The 17513-nt window shown below is 28.2% G+C and overlaps 2 protein-coding genes across 3 annotated transcripts; one reads left to right on the top strand and one right to left on the bottom strand.

The window, feature by feature from the left end:
- Window positions 1-3434: 3434 nt before the first annotated feature.
- Window positions 3435-6495, bottom strand: LOC125813734 (protein IQ-DOMAIN 21). Of its 2 annotated transcripts, XM_049493194.1 has the most exons (5): window positions 6382-6495; window positions 6122-6226; window positions 4945-5256; window positions 4492-4857; window positions 3435-4272 (listed from the first exon to the last, which is right to left on the bottom strand). In XM_049493194.1, exons 2-5 carry the CDS (start codon window positions 6200-6202, stop codon window positions 3622-3624), a joined length of 1410 nt encoding a protein of 469 aa, XP_049349151.1. In that variant the 5' UTR covers window positions 6203-6226; window positions 6382-6495; the 3' UTR covers window positions 3435-3621. The 2 variants fall into 2 exon arrangements, with proteins under 2 accessions (XP_049349151.1, XP_049349152.1); XM_049493195.1 differs by lacking the exon at window positions 6382-6495 and having other exon boundaries at window positions 6122-6371.
- A 5191-nt stretch (window positions 6496-11686) lies between these two features.
- Window positions 11687-13590, top strand: LOC125813983 (AP2/ERF and B3 domain-containing transcription factor At1g51120-like). The gene is made up of 2 exons (XM_049493462.1): window positions 11687-12163; window positions 13054-13590. The coding sequence occupies exons 1-2, from the start codon at window positions 11687-11689 to the stop codon at window positions 13588-13590; spliced, it is 1014 nt and encodes a 337-aa protein (XP_049349419.1).
- Window positions 13591-17513: the final 3923 nt, after the last annotated feature.

The following is a 17513-nucleotide window of genomic DNA, read 5'->3' as shown; positions in this document are numbered from 1 at the left end:
TTATTGTTTATTTGATAAGATTGAATAAATAATTTGGGCTATTTTAATAGTTTTACAACTTATGAAATTATTATGTTTATGAGAAAATATACAACACAAAAATTTCATATCGCATGTCCAAACAAAACTTCAACTTCATCTTATAATTTTATATTATGATATCATATCATGATTCCATATCGCGTGAAAATTTAAAGTTTATGTATATCAAATTTTAATTTATTTTTAAGTTATTAAGTTTTAAATTAATAATATTCATATTGTTTTTTTTTTTACCTTGTGTCCTATCTGTTGGATGGTTGTTATGTACTATTTTTTACTTTCTTTGTCCTTAATTACTTGTCTATTTTTGAATTGACACACATGTTACGAAAATAATAATTGACATAGTGAATTTATCACATTTTTACAGAAGTTCTACCTTTTTCAAAGTAATTAATTGAGGGTATAATAGGTAAATTTTTTTATCTTTTCTTGATTTGTCAAAATTGACAAGTAATTATAGACAGAGAAAGTGTTTTATAATGTATGATATGATATTGTATTGTGTTGCTCAAGCTAATTAGTGGTTTAAAGCCCAAAATAAGAGGCCAAACTTTTATTTTATTTTTTATTTCTGAGATGCAATGTTATTTTATTTTATAAATAAAAATCTTTATTTTTTCTATCTATGGTCTTAAGTACAACATGTGGAAGTTAAATTTAAAAATTGAAAAAAAGAAGAAGAAAGAAATACTCTTTAATGTTTCGAAACGAACTAAAAAAAGACAAATAAATTAAAAGACATAGTATAATTTTCTTATTAAAAAAGCTTATTTTACTAAAAAAAAATTGGGACCTCCAAATTTGGGGGTCTAAACGGAGGCCTCATTTTTAAAGGCATTGAGTTGTTGATTGTGTTTTCTTTGTGATGTTTTGTTTTAGTGAATATAATGTATGGATAGATTATATTGTTTCCGTTGTTATCTAATGCCATATGAGTAATATGTATAACAGACCTTAAAAAAAGTAAAATATATGGTAGAACTATTATAAAAATGTAGGATAAAGAACTAAATCGAGATTATTAGATAATAATCAAATATGAAATGAGAAAATAAATTTAAGATAACAACACAATCACACTAAATCTAATGATTGAATAAAAATAATTTTTTTTGTTATTATATAACGACGAATTTAATAATAATAAACTTTCGGTAACAACTAAAACAAAAAATGTATTTAAGTTAATAATACACTAAAATATAAATACAATATAGGTGACCAAAGAAAGTTTATTTTGTTACGTGAGGAATTTTATTTTATTTTGCATGATTTTGGTTGAGATGAATTTAATTAGATAAATATGGCTGGCAAGATTTATTTTTAGTACTATGGTTTAGTTTTTTAATTATTTAAAATTGAAGTGTAATTATTAATTTTGGAAGCTTACGAAGAAAATAAGGAAACTTTCTCACCTGAATTCAATTTTTTTGTTTGTCCTTGTAAGGTTAGAGTTTCAAGGTCTTAAAAGATCAGAGGTGGATCACAGTGGGATGCACGTGCATTCGTTAATTTGAAAAAAAAGATTATATATATATATATATATATATATATATTTTAACAAACTAGAAGAAACTAAATATAACTAATAGTCAGTGACGACTCTACAGTTTTGAAAAAAAAGCAATTGTTAGACCTCAAAATTTGAGGGGCCTCATTTTTTTAAAATACAATAGGTTATACATATTTTTTTTTTTAAAATATCGCGTATAATTTGTAGAAAATATAATTTTTTCATAAAAGAGCAAGGAAGTAATATAAGTTTGACAAATTATGAGTACTATGTCTCAAGAAAGATTAAATAATTGGCTATAATAAACTTCATAAAAAATACATATTCGAATTTAATGCCTCCATTCGAATTTTGCTTTAGGCCACCGATTTATTAGAGCCGCCCCTGCTAATAGTGCCTCCATTGAAAGCATAAAAAGACAGTTTGTAGCGCGACTGCCCACACGACCATGGTTTGATCCCAACTAAAATCACATTTTTTTGTTTTTATCTAGTTTATTTGCAATTGACATTTATATATATATTTTTAAAATAACCAAGTTTGACTTGATACAGAGTGTAGGAAAATAAACTTATTTTTATATTGTGGATACAGAGTGTAGGAAAATAAACTTATTTTTATATTGTGGTCTTCGATTAAATTTATATCAAATATACCAAAATATTATTTAATCTTATGATTTTAAACCTGTCAGCTGAAAAAATGAAATTAAATTGTTGCCAACTTAAAAGAAAAATAGCCTAATTCTTTTTTAAATGGATAAAGTAATAAATTTATGATATTGCAGATAAATTATTTTTATGTTGTGGTCTTCGATTAAATTTATATCAAATATATCAAAATATTATTTAATCTTATGATTTTAACCCGTTAGCTGAAAAAATGAAATTAACTTGTTGCCAACTTAAAAGAAAAATAGCCTAATTCTTTTTTAAAATGGATAAAGTAATAAATTTATGATATTGCAGATAAATTATTTTTATGTTGTGGTCTTCAATTAAATTTATATCAAATATATCAAAATATTATTTAATCTTATGATTTTAATCCGTCAGCTGAAAAAATGAAATTAACTTGTTGCCAACTTAAAAGAAAAATAGCCTAATTCTTTTTTAAATGGATAAAGTAATAAATTTATGATATTGCAGATAACTTTTTTGACTCAAACACATGATAAATTAATACATATTTTTACTTTATCAAATTGCTTCACCATGAAAGTTGATATTATTTATTGTAATCACTTTAAGTTTTACCTACTCATCTTAAATATTCATTTCCCTTTGCTTTCTCCTAAAGCCATAGAACGAAATTTTTGGTCCAATTAATGGTGAAAATTTGATTCCTTCCTTCCCCTCTAATTCACAAAGCTATGAGAAAACACATATAGCTTTCACATTTGACGTATACCCTAAATTAATTACCTTTTTAGTTTTAATTAGTAGTATTACTTTTTGACGAGTAAAACAGTTTGTTCTCAAAACAAAATGTTCCAACTTGCAATATTTTTCCGGTAATCCTCAACTGTGTTAGGATTTAATTCGAAACTTTGATGTTTAATGGTAAGTTTTGATGAATAGAGTTACTCGATGTAGTTGCTGGTGGAAATTAATAAGTACCCCATGAAATGAAATGAAGTGCACACAAATAGATGCAAACAACTCTGTAATTGAAAAAAAAAAATAGCGACAAAAGAAACTATTGATGTAATTAAAATGATAGAAAAGTATCAAATGAGAGTTTACAATTCTGATAGATGAATTGAATTCCTTAAAAGTAATATGTCATTTATCAAAGGATTTAAAATATTTTGAAATGCTTCAAGATTGAAAGAGTAAGTAGTATTAAACTTGTCATACACTTCAACAATAAAAACTACGTCTTAATTCCAAACAAGATTACATTTATCATATATTACATCCATTGCAAAAACTCAAACTTCATATATATTTAACCATCCAACTTAAATTCAAAATAGGATACAGAAACAAAAACAATAAGCTATTAGCACACAGCAACAGCATTTTTTATCAGTACTTTATTTACCACCAAAAAAAAAAAAATTAACTAAAATTATATCTCCAGGGATGTGGTCCTAATGGTGAAGCCCGATCATCCCCACTTGATTCCGGACTGTAAGTTGCCATCCATTTATTAGCATGTCCACTACTGCGATTCGCGCTAGTTTTTGGGCTTGGGCTTCTTGAGGCTTGATAGATTGCTGTTGTACTTGCCCCTGAACTTGATTCAAGGCCCAAACCATAGTGTGCCCCCTTCCTTTTCGATGCATTCCATTGAGCTGCTGGTGGGCTACGATGCTTAACAAGGCCTTGATTCCTCACCTTGGCTTTTGTAGACTTAGTTGGGGTCATGTAGCTAGGGACATTATCAAATTTTGAGTGACCAACCTTCCGGGCTGAGTATGGGCTTGTTTCAGCTTGATCAAAAGTGTGACGGGCTGAGTTGATGGTCTCCGAGTCCAATGGCCCGGTGATTAGGTCCATTTCAACTGTCTTTTCAGACATGTCACTTGTTGTGGAAGGTGTCACATAGGAGCTGTCTCTTGGCACAATGTGTCTTGAGTATTGATATGGTTGAGAAGCCATCCATCGCTCCAGCCAACTCCAACCCCATTGTGACTTTTCGCGCTCATTTCCAAAAAATTCAGCGTCCTCACCATGTGGATCAATGTGCAATAGTTGTTGTTGCTTTTGCTGTCAACAACAATGACAATAGTACCACAACATTAGAACTTATCAATTGACTAAAATTTGTAATTCATTTTAGTAAGGAGTTGATTTCTCAGATGGTTATCACTCAACTACTAATAGTTATTCCAGAAAAGTGACTTTCTGAGATAATACCTATTAGTTGAGCAACCATCTAAGAAATCAACGATTTTAGTAAGTTAGGTCGATAAGGGAATAGCTAACCTGATAGGCAAAGGCATAAGCAAGAGCTCTTTCCCTTTTCATTTCAGCATCGAATTTTCTCCTACTGCTTTCTTGGATTTTGTCCATGCTTTGGTTCCTGTTATCCCAACCTTCTGCCCCTGACTTCTTGATGGGGCTGGTGTGCTTGTGTTGTTGTTCTTCAGCAGCGTGTCTTCGTGCTTCTTCTAGCTTGCTCTCTAGCCTCTCCTGGACTAACTGGAGCCTCCTTGCTCGTACTCTTCCCTGAACACGTACTAATGCTTGCATACATCTCATGGTCATTTGTGCTTGTTTTCGCACATTATGTCCTCTCACTAGTGCTTGTAGCCTCACCAATCCTTTCAGAGCACGCAAAGCTCGTCTTGCCTACAAAATCAGTAAAATTAAAGATTATTGAGATAAAATTGAGTAACAGATTACATAAACAAAAATTTGTCTAGGATTTTATTTTACCAGATATCCCCTGTAGTATGACTGAATAAGCGTGGCAGCCCTTTCCTCTGTAGAGTGCACGCGGCCATAGCCACCAGCTAATCTGACGACTTTGGCAGCCGCGTGAGCAGCTGCAACAGCTGCCTCAGCTGCTGCAGCCGTGGCAGCTGCAACAGCAATGGCATGGTTATGATCCTCAGCTACAGTAGACGATGAATCAACGTTGCTCCCTCCATTACTAATAAGATCTGGAGAACTCCCTGCTGGAAAATGTTCAAGTGACACAACTTCAGGAGGTTCAGGTTGCTGCCATTTGCTGTCTAATGTTTCCTTCTGAAAAAAAATGATACAACAATTAAACCACCTCGATCATCGCACCATTAATCATCGCTTAATTAGCATTAAAGACTCGAGATATGATTTTTTTTTGACAAGAGATTGTAACATCAGAGTGATGGTAGTGAGTCATGATGGAGAAGTAACGTAAGCAGCACATGTAATTATGAATATAGGTGGGGAAGATATAGGTGGAGTGAAAGCTAAAGGTCATGAACTCATTTGGTGTAAGGGGGACCAGTAGTAACCAAAATTGAGTAAATAACTATGCAATTTATTTCTTGAAGAGGAAAAAGCCTATGGATTGCAGCTTTTGATATGGGATAGACTTTGTCGTAACAATAATAACTATGCCTCAGCACCCTATATGAATTCTCACGGATCATTTTTCTCCAAATAAAATAACAGATTTTATCAAAAGATACCATAAAATGACACAGAGCAAGAGAAGCTAGTGTAACTATAATATTGCTATCATTGGCATTTGTCTTATTAATAGTAAATAAATCCTCTTTTAGGGAACAACAATTACCATGGATCAACATAAGACAAGAACCAATTATTAGCAAATCAATGGTAATTTGGATCATAATGTTGAAAATCAACTAGGAACTAACTAAACATGTAATATCTTGCTCTAAAATATATTCTAGTGATATCAAAATTCTGTTTTTGTTCTTCTTTTTCTCTCTATTGATCTTGAAGATCATAAGACGAGTAACAGAGTCAGAATTTTCACTAATGATGTTTAAGATATGAAAAATGAAGAAGTCAAGTAGATTAAACATATATACGAGGTGTTCGAATGAACCCCTTTCCCCTGCATAAGATGTGAAAGAAAAACACTAGAGATTGAGCTAACCTTCTTGTCTGGTGAATCTTTAGGAGACTGTTTAAAAACTTTCTTCACAGATGAAAACCAACCACTTCCTTTCTTGCCCATATTCAGCCAAAAGAATTGACCTTTCTGTCACAAAAAACACACACATTCAGCAGATCATAACCATCAAGACAACAACAAAAAAACAGAACTTTCCCAAGTAAGCTACTGAAGAAGAAAGAAAGAAAAAGTGATAGGAGAAAAATAGTTTGGTGATAATAAAAAGAGTAGTAAGTGCAAACCTGCTTATTTTGCCGTTAGTATTTATCATTCTCACGGAGTCAGATCAAGAAGAGTACCTTTCCAATTGTTTAGCCCATATATATACAAACAATACTACTCTCCTCTTTTATTACTACAAACATACAGTTGGCCTCATTAAAGTAGCCTTCTTAATTACGTATAATCCCTCCGTTTCAATATGTTTGTCTTATTTTGACTTGGCTCGAAGTTTGACAAAATAAAGAACATTTTTAAATCATATGTCAAATGTATCAAAATGTTCTTAAAAAGAGCTGTTAAAAAAATGTTATTTTAAGTTTTAAATGGATTATAAAAAAAATATTATAAGACAAATAAATTGAAATGGACGAGTATCTTTTACACTATTTTTGCCCCTATTCACGGGTCTTTGGGCATTCATTGGTTCCTCCTGAATAATATATATAAGCACTTAATATTCATTTATTGTAATTTTTCTCTCTTTCTAGTAACATGGTGTTCGATTTAATTCGAGCGTATTTCGATTATTTATGGAATTATTATTTTTGTTTCCTTCTTGGAAAGTTTTTTTTAAATTTTTTTTTAATGATTAGAGAAAATATTTGAAAAAAAATAATTCAACCAACTAAATATGGAAAAATTAAAAGAGATGCATTTTTGGACGTCCTTATTGTAATATTTTTCATAACAATGGTGTAGAAAAAAATTATTTAGTATTTTTGTCTTTGTTGAAATTTGAATCACGATCAAATGTAATCTTTACAAGTTTTATTAGCTGATGCCTGATAGGTCACAAGGTTGGGTGTGAGTACTTTTTTTTAATTGATAAATAAAGAAGACTTATATATATATATATATATATATATATATATATATATATATATATATATGTTGAGACTTGCATAGTTTAATGTTGCACCAAAAGATTAAATTGAACAGTTTTTTTTTTCTTCCTAGGGTAGTTTACATACCTTAATGTAGTGCCTGCTGAAGCAAGACAGTCCAACTATTGATTACATACAAGTTGAGCATGAGTGTTGTGGTGGGATGAATAAGATTTCTTTATTTTTAATTACAAGTCTCGCGTTCAAGTCCTAAGATTTGAAAAAAAATCTTGTTATGAAGTGTGTCTCCTTAAACGAGTCTTACTTACGTGGCGTAATCTAAATTAATCAGAGGTCAGCATGAACATCGAACACGAAAACAATAACTAACATACAAGTTGAGCAAGGAGTACAATTGTCTAATTAGAAGGTTCACGGGCGTGTGATAATGACATACAAATTATGTAAATTATTGTATTTTGGTCATTAGTAACTCCTATCATTTGTTAATTACTTAATTGGCCTAACCATCGATCTATTCACTATATGTACTTAATGAACTAGAACAATGTAAATTATGCAGTTTTAGACAAAGCATGAGTGAAATATCAAATACTCCATACACTTATATTTAGGGATCTTAATTAATTAACATTAATTAAATTACAGGGGATTGTTGGAGCTGAAATGGATAAAAAACTAAAGGTGTGATTAATATTATTAATTAGGTAGATGAGATGAGAGTTTTTTGCTTGCATTTAAAGTGACATTTGTTGAAATATTAGGAGAAAATAGAAGCTTTTTATGGTGCACCTTCCTTAATAATCCATGATTGTTTGTTCAAATTAAGCTTTGTGATAACCACTTTTCACCTTAATTATTCCTTTATATATATATATATATAGCATAATTTCTTTTTTACACATTAATTATTAATTTAAAAAGCAAAGTGAATTTGAGTGGTTGAAGTTTGTTTGGTAAGAGAAAAGGTTTCCATATGCATAAATGAACAAAAATTATAAATAAGGAAATAAATAAATATAAATAAATTCAAGTAAAATATATATAATTCCACAATTCTAATAACATACAAAAATAATTTTATCGTTGTTACTTGTCATAAGGCGTATTTCAGATGTGTTGGTAGTATATATAACTAGAAATAATTAGCTAAATAAATGGATATCATTGGGTTGTTCTTTGTTATACTCTTGTTTTATTTTTCTCTCTGGTATGATTCCTAATTAAGAAAAAATAAATTAACTGTCAAATAGTACTAATTATTAATTATTAATATATTTATCAACGTGACATACCATTTTTTAGTTATTAGATAATATATGCAAAAGTAATCCTAATATATATGCTAATTATTTTTTAAATTATAGTAATTAAAGGAATAATCAAAAGTCTAATCCTATCAAAAAATTCAACATTCTTTTATTTTCGATAACTATTATTTATCATTGAGTCCTCCCTGCCTTTGCATCAATGACCTTAGGGGTCATTTGGTGTGATGGATAAGGGGAGTTAATCTCAGGATAAATTTTAAGTATCCTTTATTTCGTTGTTTGGTTGCAAAACTTGGGATAATTTATTCCAGGATTATGAATTAGTACCGGGATAAGTTATCCCTCACATTGGGTGGTATAGTAATTCCGGAATAACTTATCCTAGGTTAAAATAGGTAAATGATAAATATATCCCTTTAAATCCTTTTTATACATCATTTTCACATCTATGTATATTTACATTATTTTTAATACCATGCATAATAATATTTACTACTCCTTAATTTTATGATAATTATACATATTTTTCTATTTTAAAATTACACTATATAAATATAATTTTATTTATGAATTTATTTGACTAATTCTTATGTTTATTTTATTTTGATTTCTCATAAATTTTCTTCTCTTTAACAAACTTAAGAGGGAAGTTCTATTTTTAAGCTAAATAAGAAAAAAAGTTATATTATTAAATACACATGGTACTTATCACGGGGATACATAAACAAAAATATTTAAGTTAAATGAAATAAAAGTTTTATTTTAAAAAATCAATAACTAAAGCTCGCAAAGAAAAATTTAAAAAGTTTAAATAAAGCGAAGGGTAATTTTGTAAACAAACAACTTGTTCTTAAAATTTATCAATATATATTATTTTGAATACAACAAACCAAACGCTCAATAAAAAATAATCTCAGGACAACTTATCCCATCATAACTAATCTCAATATAACTTATCTCATCATAACTTATCCCATCATAACTCATATTCAAACCAACTTGTAGCGGCAATAAATATTGACATTAATAAAGAGTGTTAAAGTCTTTACTGACATTAGTTAAGTGTCATTAGAACCGATGTCGCTAAAGGCTTTAGGGACATATACAAGAGTGTTAATTGCCGCTAAAAATACATATTTAGCAATAATTAAAAATTAATTGCCGCTAATGATAATTTTTTATGTAGTGTGGGTTCACATGAACCCACTCTCATTACAATAGATTATGTAATTATATTAAAAATTATATTAAGACTTACAAGTATCTTTTGATGAAAATTCATAACTAAACGGGTGGTTGATCCCACGACAAGAAAAGGACCCCTAAAGCGCTTTGTTTAAGTGTATTTTTATACGATTATTATTATATATTAGTAAAAATTCACAAGTTTAAAATTCTAAATTCGCCTCAGAATTAACCTTCATTCAAAAATGATAAAATAGAGAATATTGGACAATAATAGGGCAGGCTTCTCTAATTGGATGAAGCAGTATTTGCCCTTTTAGTTTGCCAAATATCCTACAATGATGAGTTAAATTATTTATGAAACAATTGTACTAGTATTTTAAGACAATATATATGACTAAAAAGACAATTATGATTTTATTTTAATTTTGGTTCATATTTGGTCCCCCTGTGAGCTAGTTCGACTGTTGAATGCAATTCTTTTTAATAATATAAAAAGAAAATGCAATTCTGACTTTTATTTGGTTCCAATTTCTGGTAAACTTATTACCACATTTTTTTGTTCAAATATTCTTTTATATAAAAAGAAGATATTCGAAAATATTGAGCTATGAATAACAAGGAAACATACCATATACAAGTTTGGAAGTTCCATCAATTACGAATTTAACTTTTGAATTGATTAATTATCCATAATTAACTGCAATCTATATGGTAGAATTATATAAAATTAAAAGAGATATATATTGTTCTTTTAGGTCTTCTATCATCATAAGAATAATTTTTTGGTTTTGTGAAATTCACGTAGCTTCTTGTTGTTAATACTTGAGATAATCAGGTTTGTTACTTGTTCATCCTCCTAATATTTTTTTCACATGAATTTTGTTTCTATTTATTTTGGAGAAAAAAAAACTGGTTTAAATCCTTATATGAAAACATGATTATTATTTTTTTCAAGTAATTAGTACTTAGAAATTAGTTGATTTCGAAATAGTATGTTATTATGTGTTTCCAGATAATTAGAAATTAGTCGATTTCGTTTAGAATAATACTTGTTTATTTGTAGCCAAGATTTAAAAGTTTTTTTAGTGAAAAAATAAGTTTGTGAATCTTTATTTTTTGGGGCTACTTAATTATACAAAACGTATATAATTGACAATAATTAAACTGGGGTAGATTAACGATCTGATAATGTGTTTATTGTAATTTGTAAGTTGATGATACTATCATGATTACAGTCAGTTGTTTAATTTTTTCGTCAACAAAGTAATTAATTTTAAGTTGATTTTTTATCTACTAACTACTTGTAATTAAGGTTGAACGTTATAGATGCATTTACATTTAGTTTGGTGTTTGACAAAAGTATCTTGTGATAATCTAGAGATTGGAATTCGTTTTTGATATTAAATTTTTTTGATAATCCTAAATGAAGACAAATAGTTTAAATGGATATATAAACACTTGTCTTGAGACTGAGAAATAAGTATTTTTATATATGAGGTTATGAAGGAGACGATGAAGATAACTTTATAGCATATATTAGTAGAGATTTGAGAGTTGTCTAGGATTATTTTTTCGTTGAGAAAGGTGGTAGGCCGACTTTGAATGTTTTAACTTGATCACTGAAGAAGGTGACGGTTGGGCGAAACTTCAATTTATGTTACTACATATTATTTCTTATACTTCAATTATAGTATTATTATATGTTGTAGTTTATTTTTCTTTCCAAAATGCTTTATCATGCTATTTTTAGTATTTTGTCATCACTTTTGTTCTACTTTGATATACTTGTCTTTGATCTGAGTTTCTATGAGAGGTAAGATCTGCGTACACACTACTCTTTTTAGAATACTCAACTTGTGAAATTGTACTCGATATGTTATTGTTGTTCATGGAGTCATGGTTAATATTATTACTTTCATTTTCTGATCTTTGTATCTGAACAATTAACTTTTGAAATCAATCTCTAATATTTTCACAATTTTTTTTTAAAAAATATTTTTTTATTTTTTTTTTCAGGATTTATGGAAGACGAAACGAACTTAATATCAAGCACGACCAACGTAACGGTTGGTGATTGTGATTCAAGTGCAAGCAATCATCTATTACCGAAAAAGCGAAACATTAATGCACGTGAGGGAAAAGCTTGCATTTCAGGTTCAAAATTCAAAGGTGTTGTAGGGCAAAATAATGGTCATTGGGGAGCTCAAATATATGCAAATCATCAAAGAATTTGGCTTGGTACTTTCAAAACTGAAACTGAAGCAGCAATGGCTTATGATAGTGCTGCTATTAGACTTCTTGGACCAGATCATTCACATAGAAATTTGTCTTGGACAAATTCCACAATTCAAGAACCTAATTTTCAGACACAATTTTCAACTGAAGATATTCTAAGAATGATCAAAGAAGGTTCTTATACTTCAAGGTTTGATGAGTATTTGAAAGAGAAATTTGAAGATCATTTTCAATCTTTGAAAACCTTACAAAAAGTGAATGAGGTAAGAAAACAATATTGTACTATGCAAGTAGAAAAAAAAATATCTTTGAATTTATATACATATATGGTACTTTTTAGGCTATCATGTCATCATATTAGATAAAGATTATGGAGGATACGGATCAGAATAAAAGGTTAGTTAAGTAGAGTTACCTCACTTAGCCTTTTATATTGATAGTTGTAGTATTACTCTGAGAGTTTCTTATTATTCTATTTCTATCACTATTTACTATTTCTAGCACTTAGATTATCGTATTACTTTGTGATAGTACTTGTTCCATTTTTAGTATATTTTGTCTTGTTTTCTTTAGCTTCTTTGTCTTGACTTCTTCGCTCTTCTGTTTCTTTTTCTGATCTGCTTTGTAACCTTGAGTTGGGTTCTATTGAAAATAATTCTTCTACCTTGTAGGGTAAGGTAAGTGTACACATTGGTTTTCGAACCCTATTTATGAAATTACATTGGATATACATGTTATTACTGTTGCATGTCACTCTAGAGATATTTTTTGGTAACATTCCACATGAAGTTCAAAAATTCGTAAGAGTTTAAATTATATACACATCAGTGTAAAAGATTTTGTATATTATCAGATCACCTACAAGAATATCTAAAGAATACAAGTAAGCCTTCTTAAAATATGAAATTCTATAATTCATAAAATTAGCATGCTATAACATATAAAGATGTATACATACCTTATAACTTAATCTACAATCTAGAAATAAGGCAAATAACTTGATAGCTAGATATTTTTAACCTCTTGGTGTAAATAGGTCTAATGCATGTACATATTGTTGAATACTCTTAATGTAGCTTTATAGGTATAACATTTTGTGTTATTTTTTTTTTACTCCTCTTGTTAGATTTCATGATTTCAATATTACTTATAGGGTAATGCTGAATTCTCCTACAAACAGCTTTTTCAAAAAGAGCTAACTCCAAGTGACGTTGGAAAGCTTAATAGGCTTGTGATTCCAAAGAAATATGCAACAAAGTATTTTCCCCAAATCCAAGACGAGGAGATGATCTTTTATGATACCTCAAGGAGATTATGGAAGTTCAGGTATTGTTATTGGAAAAGTAGTCAAAGTTTTGTTTTCACAAAAGGTTGGAATAAGTTTGTGAAAGATAAAGGTCTACGAGCAAAAGATACAATCGTTTTCAACTTGTGTGAATTCAAGAATGGAACAAAAGAGGATTGCAATGCCTTTGTAATTGATGTGGTGAAGAATATTGATGGTATGCCAATGAATTTAACACTCAATCATCATGAACAAGAAGAAACTATTGATGATCATGAAGTGGACACCCAAGAATTCACAAAGGCACAACCATTTGATGATGATGATGATGCTTTGGTACCAGTTTGGCTTTTTGGGAAGCAAATAGGTTGGATTGAGACAAAAGGAGCAATGGAGTTTAATTAATGTTCATCGACAACGTAAATAATTTTTATCAGCTAGGTATTTGAATCGACATTTAAGCCCAAAGGTAAATCCAACTGGAACGGTTTCACTCTCTATAAAGTAACATGTAGGACAAAAAGTCGAAGTACCCCTTATGACTCTACTATATAATCATGTTATTTTTTCTTGTTGTATCAAGTACTTGTTCTATTTTTAAGAAACAAATCTCACTTTTTTAGAGAGATTATTGCTTGATATTAATTTTCTTTTAATCTCATAGTGAATTTTTTTAATCTAATATTATTTGTGTATATAAGTTAAATTTAAGCCATAAAAAAAACTCATTTATTTTTCAAAACAATGTTTTCTTAGGAAAAGTTTTCCATGGAAAACATTAATGTCATAGTTGGGTAGTGACAATTGCCTTTTGTGGGAGGTAATGAGTTTTAAAAGCATTAATTATTTTGTCTTGTATGACTTGTTACTGAATATAATATTAGACTTATAGTGACATTAAAAAAATGCTTTAATCATGCATGTGGTGACTGGTGATCATAGAAAAGAACCTTTAAGTTGATGTACACTTTCTCCAGCTAAATAAATGAGAAATTATTGGGTGATTTGCGTAAAAGGATAGTATTTTTTTGTGTTGGTAATTTGATTTTATTTCCATTTCTGATATTTGTGTAGAAATTTGTTTTTGCAAGTCTAATTAAAAAAAGAGTAGTGCTAAATGGCAAGACACTTTTTTGGCATGAATTGGCAAGACACGGCGAAATGACCAAATAGCCCTTAGGTGACAAAACTACTTGTGGTTTTCCCTCCAAAATAGAAAACCACTCTTTGACTTTTTCTTTCTTATTTTCTCTCTCTCTTACGTTACTCTTTTTTTTTTCTTTACTTCACTCATTAGTTTTATTTTATTTTGTTGACATGTACCATAACTAATTATATTATCCGATTATTGATTATGCTTCTATAATCGCATTCAACTGACTTGTATTTGTGAGAGAGCATAACTCATATAATACTATATCTATTACATTTATTTCATCATAATGATTCGACTTATAATAGTGAAAAATCTTCAATTTTTGTGAAACAATTCAAATATAAACTTTTACAATCATATTTACCAAAGTAATATAAAATTAAAAATTATTTAAGTACTAATAGACATTGATTTTTTAGGATAAATTTTTACATTCTATTATTTTATTAATAAATGGTCCGTAATGATTTTACGTATAACCCTCTTCAAAACTGAAAAAAAATAATTGTTCTCTTTGTTAGTATTCATGTGATTCTCTTTATAATAATAAAATTTTATTGCATTTACTTCGTAATTTAATTTATAGTTTTATTTTGATATTGTTGATAGTGCTTTTTCTTGTTGATATGACTCGTAATTTTATTGATTATTTTTATTTAAATCAAATATTAACAAGACATCTTAATATATCGTCGTTAAATAATAAAATCATTGGAAATAATTTATCATATTTCTTTAAAATGATTAAATTCTTAGATAATGCATAATTTGTTTTTTTTGAAGGATCCTATATAGATGTACCCTATAAAAATTTTATAGTATCGTATATGTTTGAGAAGTCCACAAAAATTAAATAGCAAGAAAAATAAAAAAGGTTAAAGTGATGAAAAATTTCACCTAGCTTGAATTTCAAGAATAAAATATCATATAAATTAACGGAAAGAATATGTATTTATATAGGTATTTATGGATGCTTTCCGTTTTTTTAATTTCATGAAATTAGTATAAAAACTTATGTAATTTAAAATTTATAAATTTTATTTACACTTACAAAAAGAAAAAAATGTTATAATAAAAAAAATTGTAATTAATTATATTTTGTAAATTAACAAATCATTTTATCTAACTATTTTTAGTAATATAAATAATTAATTTTAAAATGTTAGAAATTGAATGAATATTTTCTTTTTGGATTTCATATTTTTATATTTTCCATGAATAAAATTATACAAGTATGGAAGTAGAGAAATTTGAAACATTAATTTGAAAAGAAAAGTCAATGAAAAAGAAGTAAAAACAAAGTAGGAAAGAGGAAAAATAATATATATTGTGCTCCGTGCTGGCACGGGGTCCTATATCTAGTATATATATATGACAAATCAATAATAACAATAACGATAATATAGTTCATACTAATCCAATTATCTTGAACATGTAATAATTATGTCGGAGATGTCAAATTTCTTCATCACTGCTACATCCATAGCAATGCTCTTCTTCTTCATCCTCTGCACTATCCCATTCTTGCGAACAAGAGGAACATGCTTAATAGTGCAACAACGCGGTAGTTTATTATAGTCCACTAAATCAAATAACTGAAAAAAATAGGATAAAATATCTTTAAATCTATGTTGATACTGCCTTGTTATCGCTCTTTGTTTTTGAGTGACTTTCATTTCGCCAATTGTCTTTAACCCCTCGCGGCTATATTTACCGCCTATATTCAAGTCAAATGGTCAAACTTGCACATTCTTGTCAACTACAATATATAGAAGATTGATATATTTGAACAAAGGTAGTTTAATCAACTCGGATTTGTCGTTGATTTATTATTCCAAATTAAAATTATGAACGAAAAGGAAACAAAAAAACACTTTTTAAAATGACAATGTATGGAGACCCAAATTTGGTAGAAATAGAAGTAAACCTTACCCAAAAAAAAATGAAAAAACTCAATAAAGTATGAAATTAAAGTGATATGTTAGAAAAAAAATAAAAATAATATATATATATATATATATCATTTATTTGAGGGAAAATTAAAGTGATATGTTAGAATTTTTTTAATTTTTCTTGGATGAATTCAAAGAAATTGAAGATAGTGAAATTAAAAAAATAAATTGAACTCTCACCAATAAAGTAAAAAATCACTCAATTATTTTAACTATTTAAATTTTAGTCAAAAATTTATTTTTTGAGATTTCAATTTTAATCACTCAATTTTTAATTGCCAAATATATTTTTATTTTTATTTATTCTATTACCACTTAATGTTTTTAATGTTTAATATTAATACAAATTTTCGTTCTTCATCTTTTTTCAATGCAAAAATCCATTTTTCATTTTATCTTTGCATCTTCTAAAGCTTTTTTTTTTTTAGTTCTACCTCTCAGTGTAAAAAACATTTATTCATACTACTATTATTTTGTGCTTTTACAAATTTATTTGGTTAACTTTTTTTTATTATTAATTTTATCTTTGTAACTAAACAAATAATTTTATATAACTATTTTTAATAATATAAATAATCAATATCGAGATAAAAAATAATATCAAAATGTTAGAAATAGAATGAGTCCGGCAAATTTTTTTGGATTTCATATTTTTCATGAATAAAGTTATTTAAGTGGAAGTATAAAATTTGGAAGAATTGATAGAAAAGAAACTGAAGTAAAAAAAGTAAGAAAGAGAAAAAGAAAACGTTAAAAGGTAAAGAGAGAAAGATGTTTGGCCATTTGAAATGGATCCACTTGGCAAAATATAAATGGGCCTTATACAATTTTTATCTGTCACATCATATTTGTGCCTCATGGATATTTCAAAAGTTGTGGTTTTAAAAGTATTACAAGTGGTTTTACTTTTGAGGGTAATTTAGGTATACGAAATAATTGAATTTACCTAAACACCCTTAACTTTTCACCGAAATTACGAAAATACTCTGACTTTTGTTGCTCGTGTCATTTCGTGTCAAAAATCTGTCTTGCCAATTATATTTTCCGTTAAAAAAAATTGTCTGAAAATATGTACATTGTGAATACCAAGACAAATTGATGGGATAGCTTGTAGGCTTCATCTAATTGTCATGATTACAAATATTACTTCATCTCATAAATAATGGTCTGAGGAGGATAAAATATACTCAATTTTACCACTATCTCGTAGAGGTAGAAAA

The sequence above is a fragment of the Solanum verrucosum genome, unplaced genomic scaffold, assembly GCF_900185275.1.
Source record: "Solanum verrucosum unplaced genomic scaffold, falcon-dt-bn FXZP01000205.1, whole genome shotgun sequence".
Lineage (NCBI taxonomy): Eukaryota > Viridiplantae > Streptophyta > Magnoliopsida > Solanales > Solanaceae > Solanum > Solanum verrucosum.
Note: the sequence above shows the minus strand (reverse complement) of the source record. Positions and strands in the feature narration are given on the sequence as shown.

What these genes read in the sequence shown, in the direction of transcription:
- LOC125813734 (XM_049493194.1), bottom strand. Translation starts at nt 6,202, where the DNA reads ATGGGCAAGAAAGGAAGTGGTTGGTTTTCATCTGTGAAGAAAGTTTTT. An exon ending in CATACTACAGGGGATATCTG is followed by an intron (nt 4,858 to 4,944) that starts GTAAAATAAAAT and finishes CTGATTTTGTAG; the next exon opens with GCAAGACGAGCTTTGCGTGC. An exon ending in CTTATGCCTTTGCCTATCAG is followed by an intron (nt 4,273 to 4,491) that starts GTTAGCTATTCC and finishes TGTTGTTGACAG; the next exon opens with CAAAAGCAACAACAACTATT.
- LOC125813983 (XM_049493462.1), top strand. Translation starts at nt 11,687, where the DNA reads ATGGAAGACGAAACGAACTTAATATCAAGCACGACCAACGTAACGGTT. An exon ending in CCTTACAAAAAGTGAATGAG is followed by an intron (nt 12,164 to 13,053) that starts GTAAGAAAACAA and finishes TATTACTTATAG; the next exon opens with GGTAATGCTGAATTCTCCTA.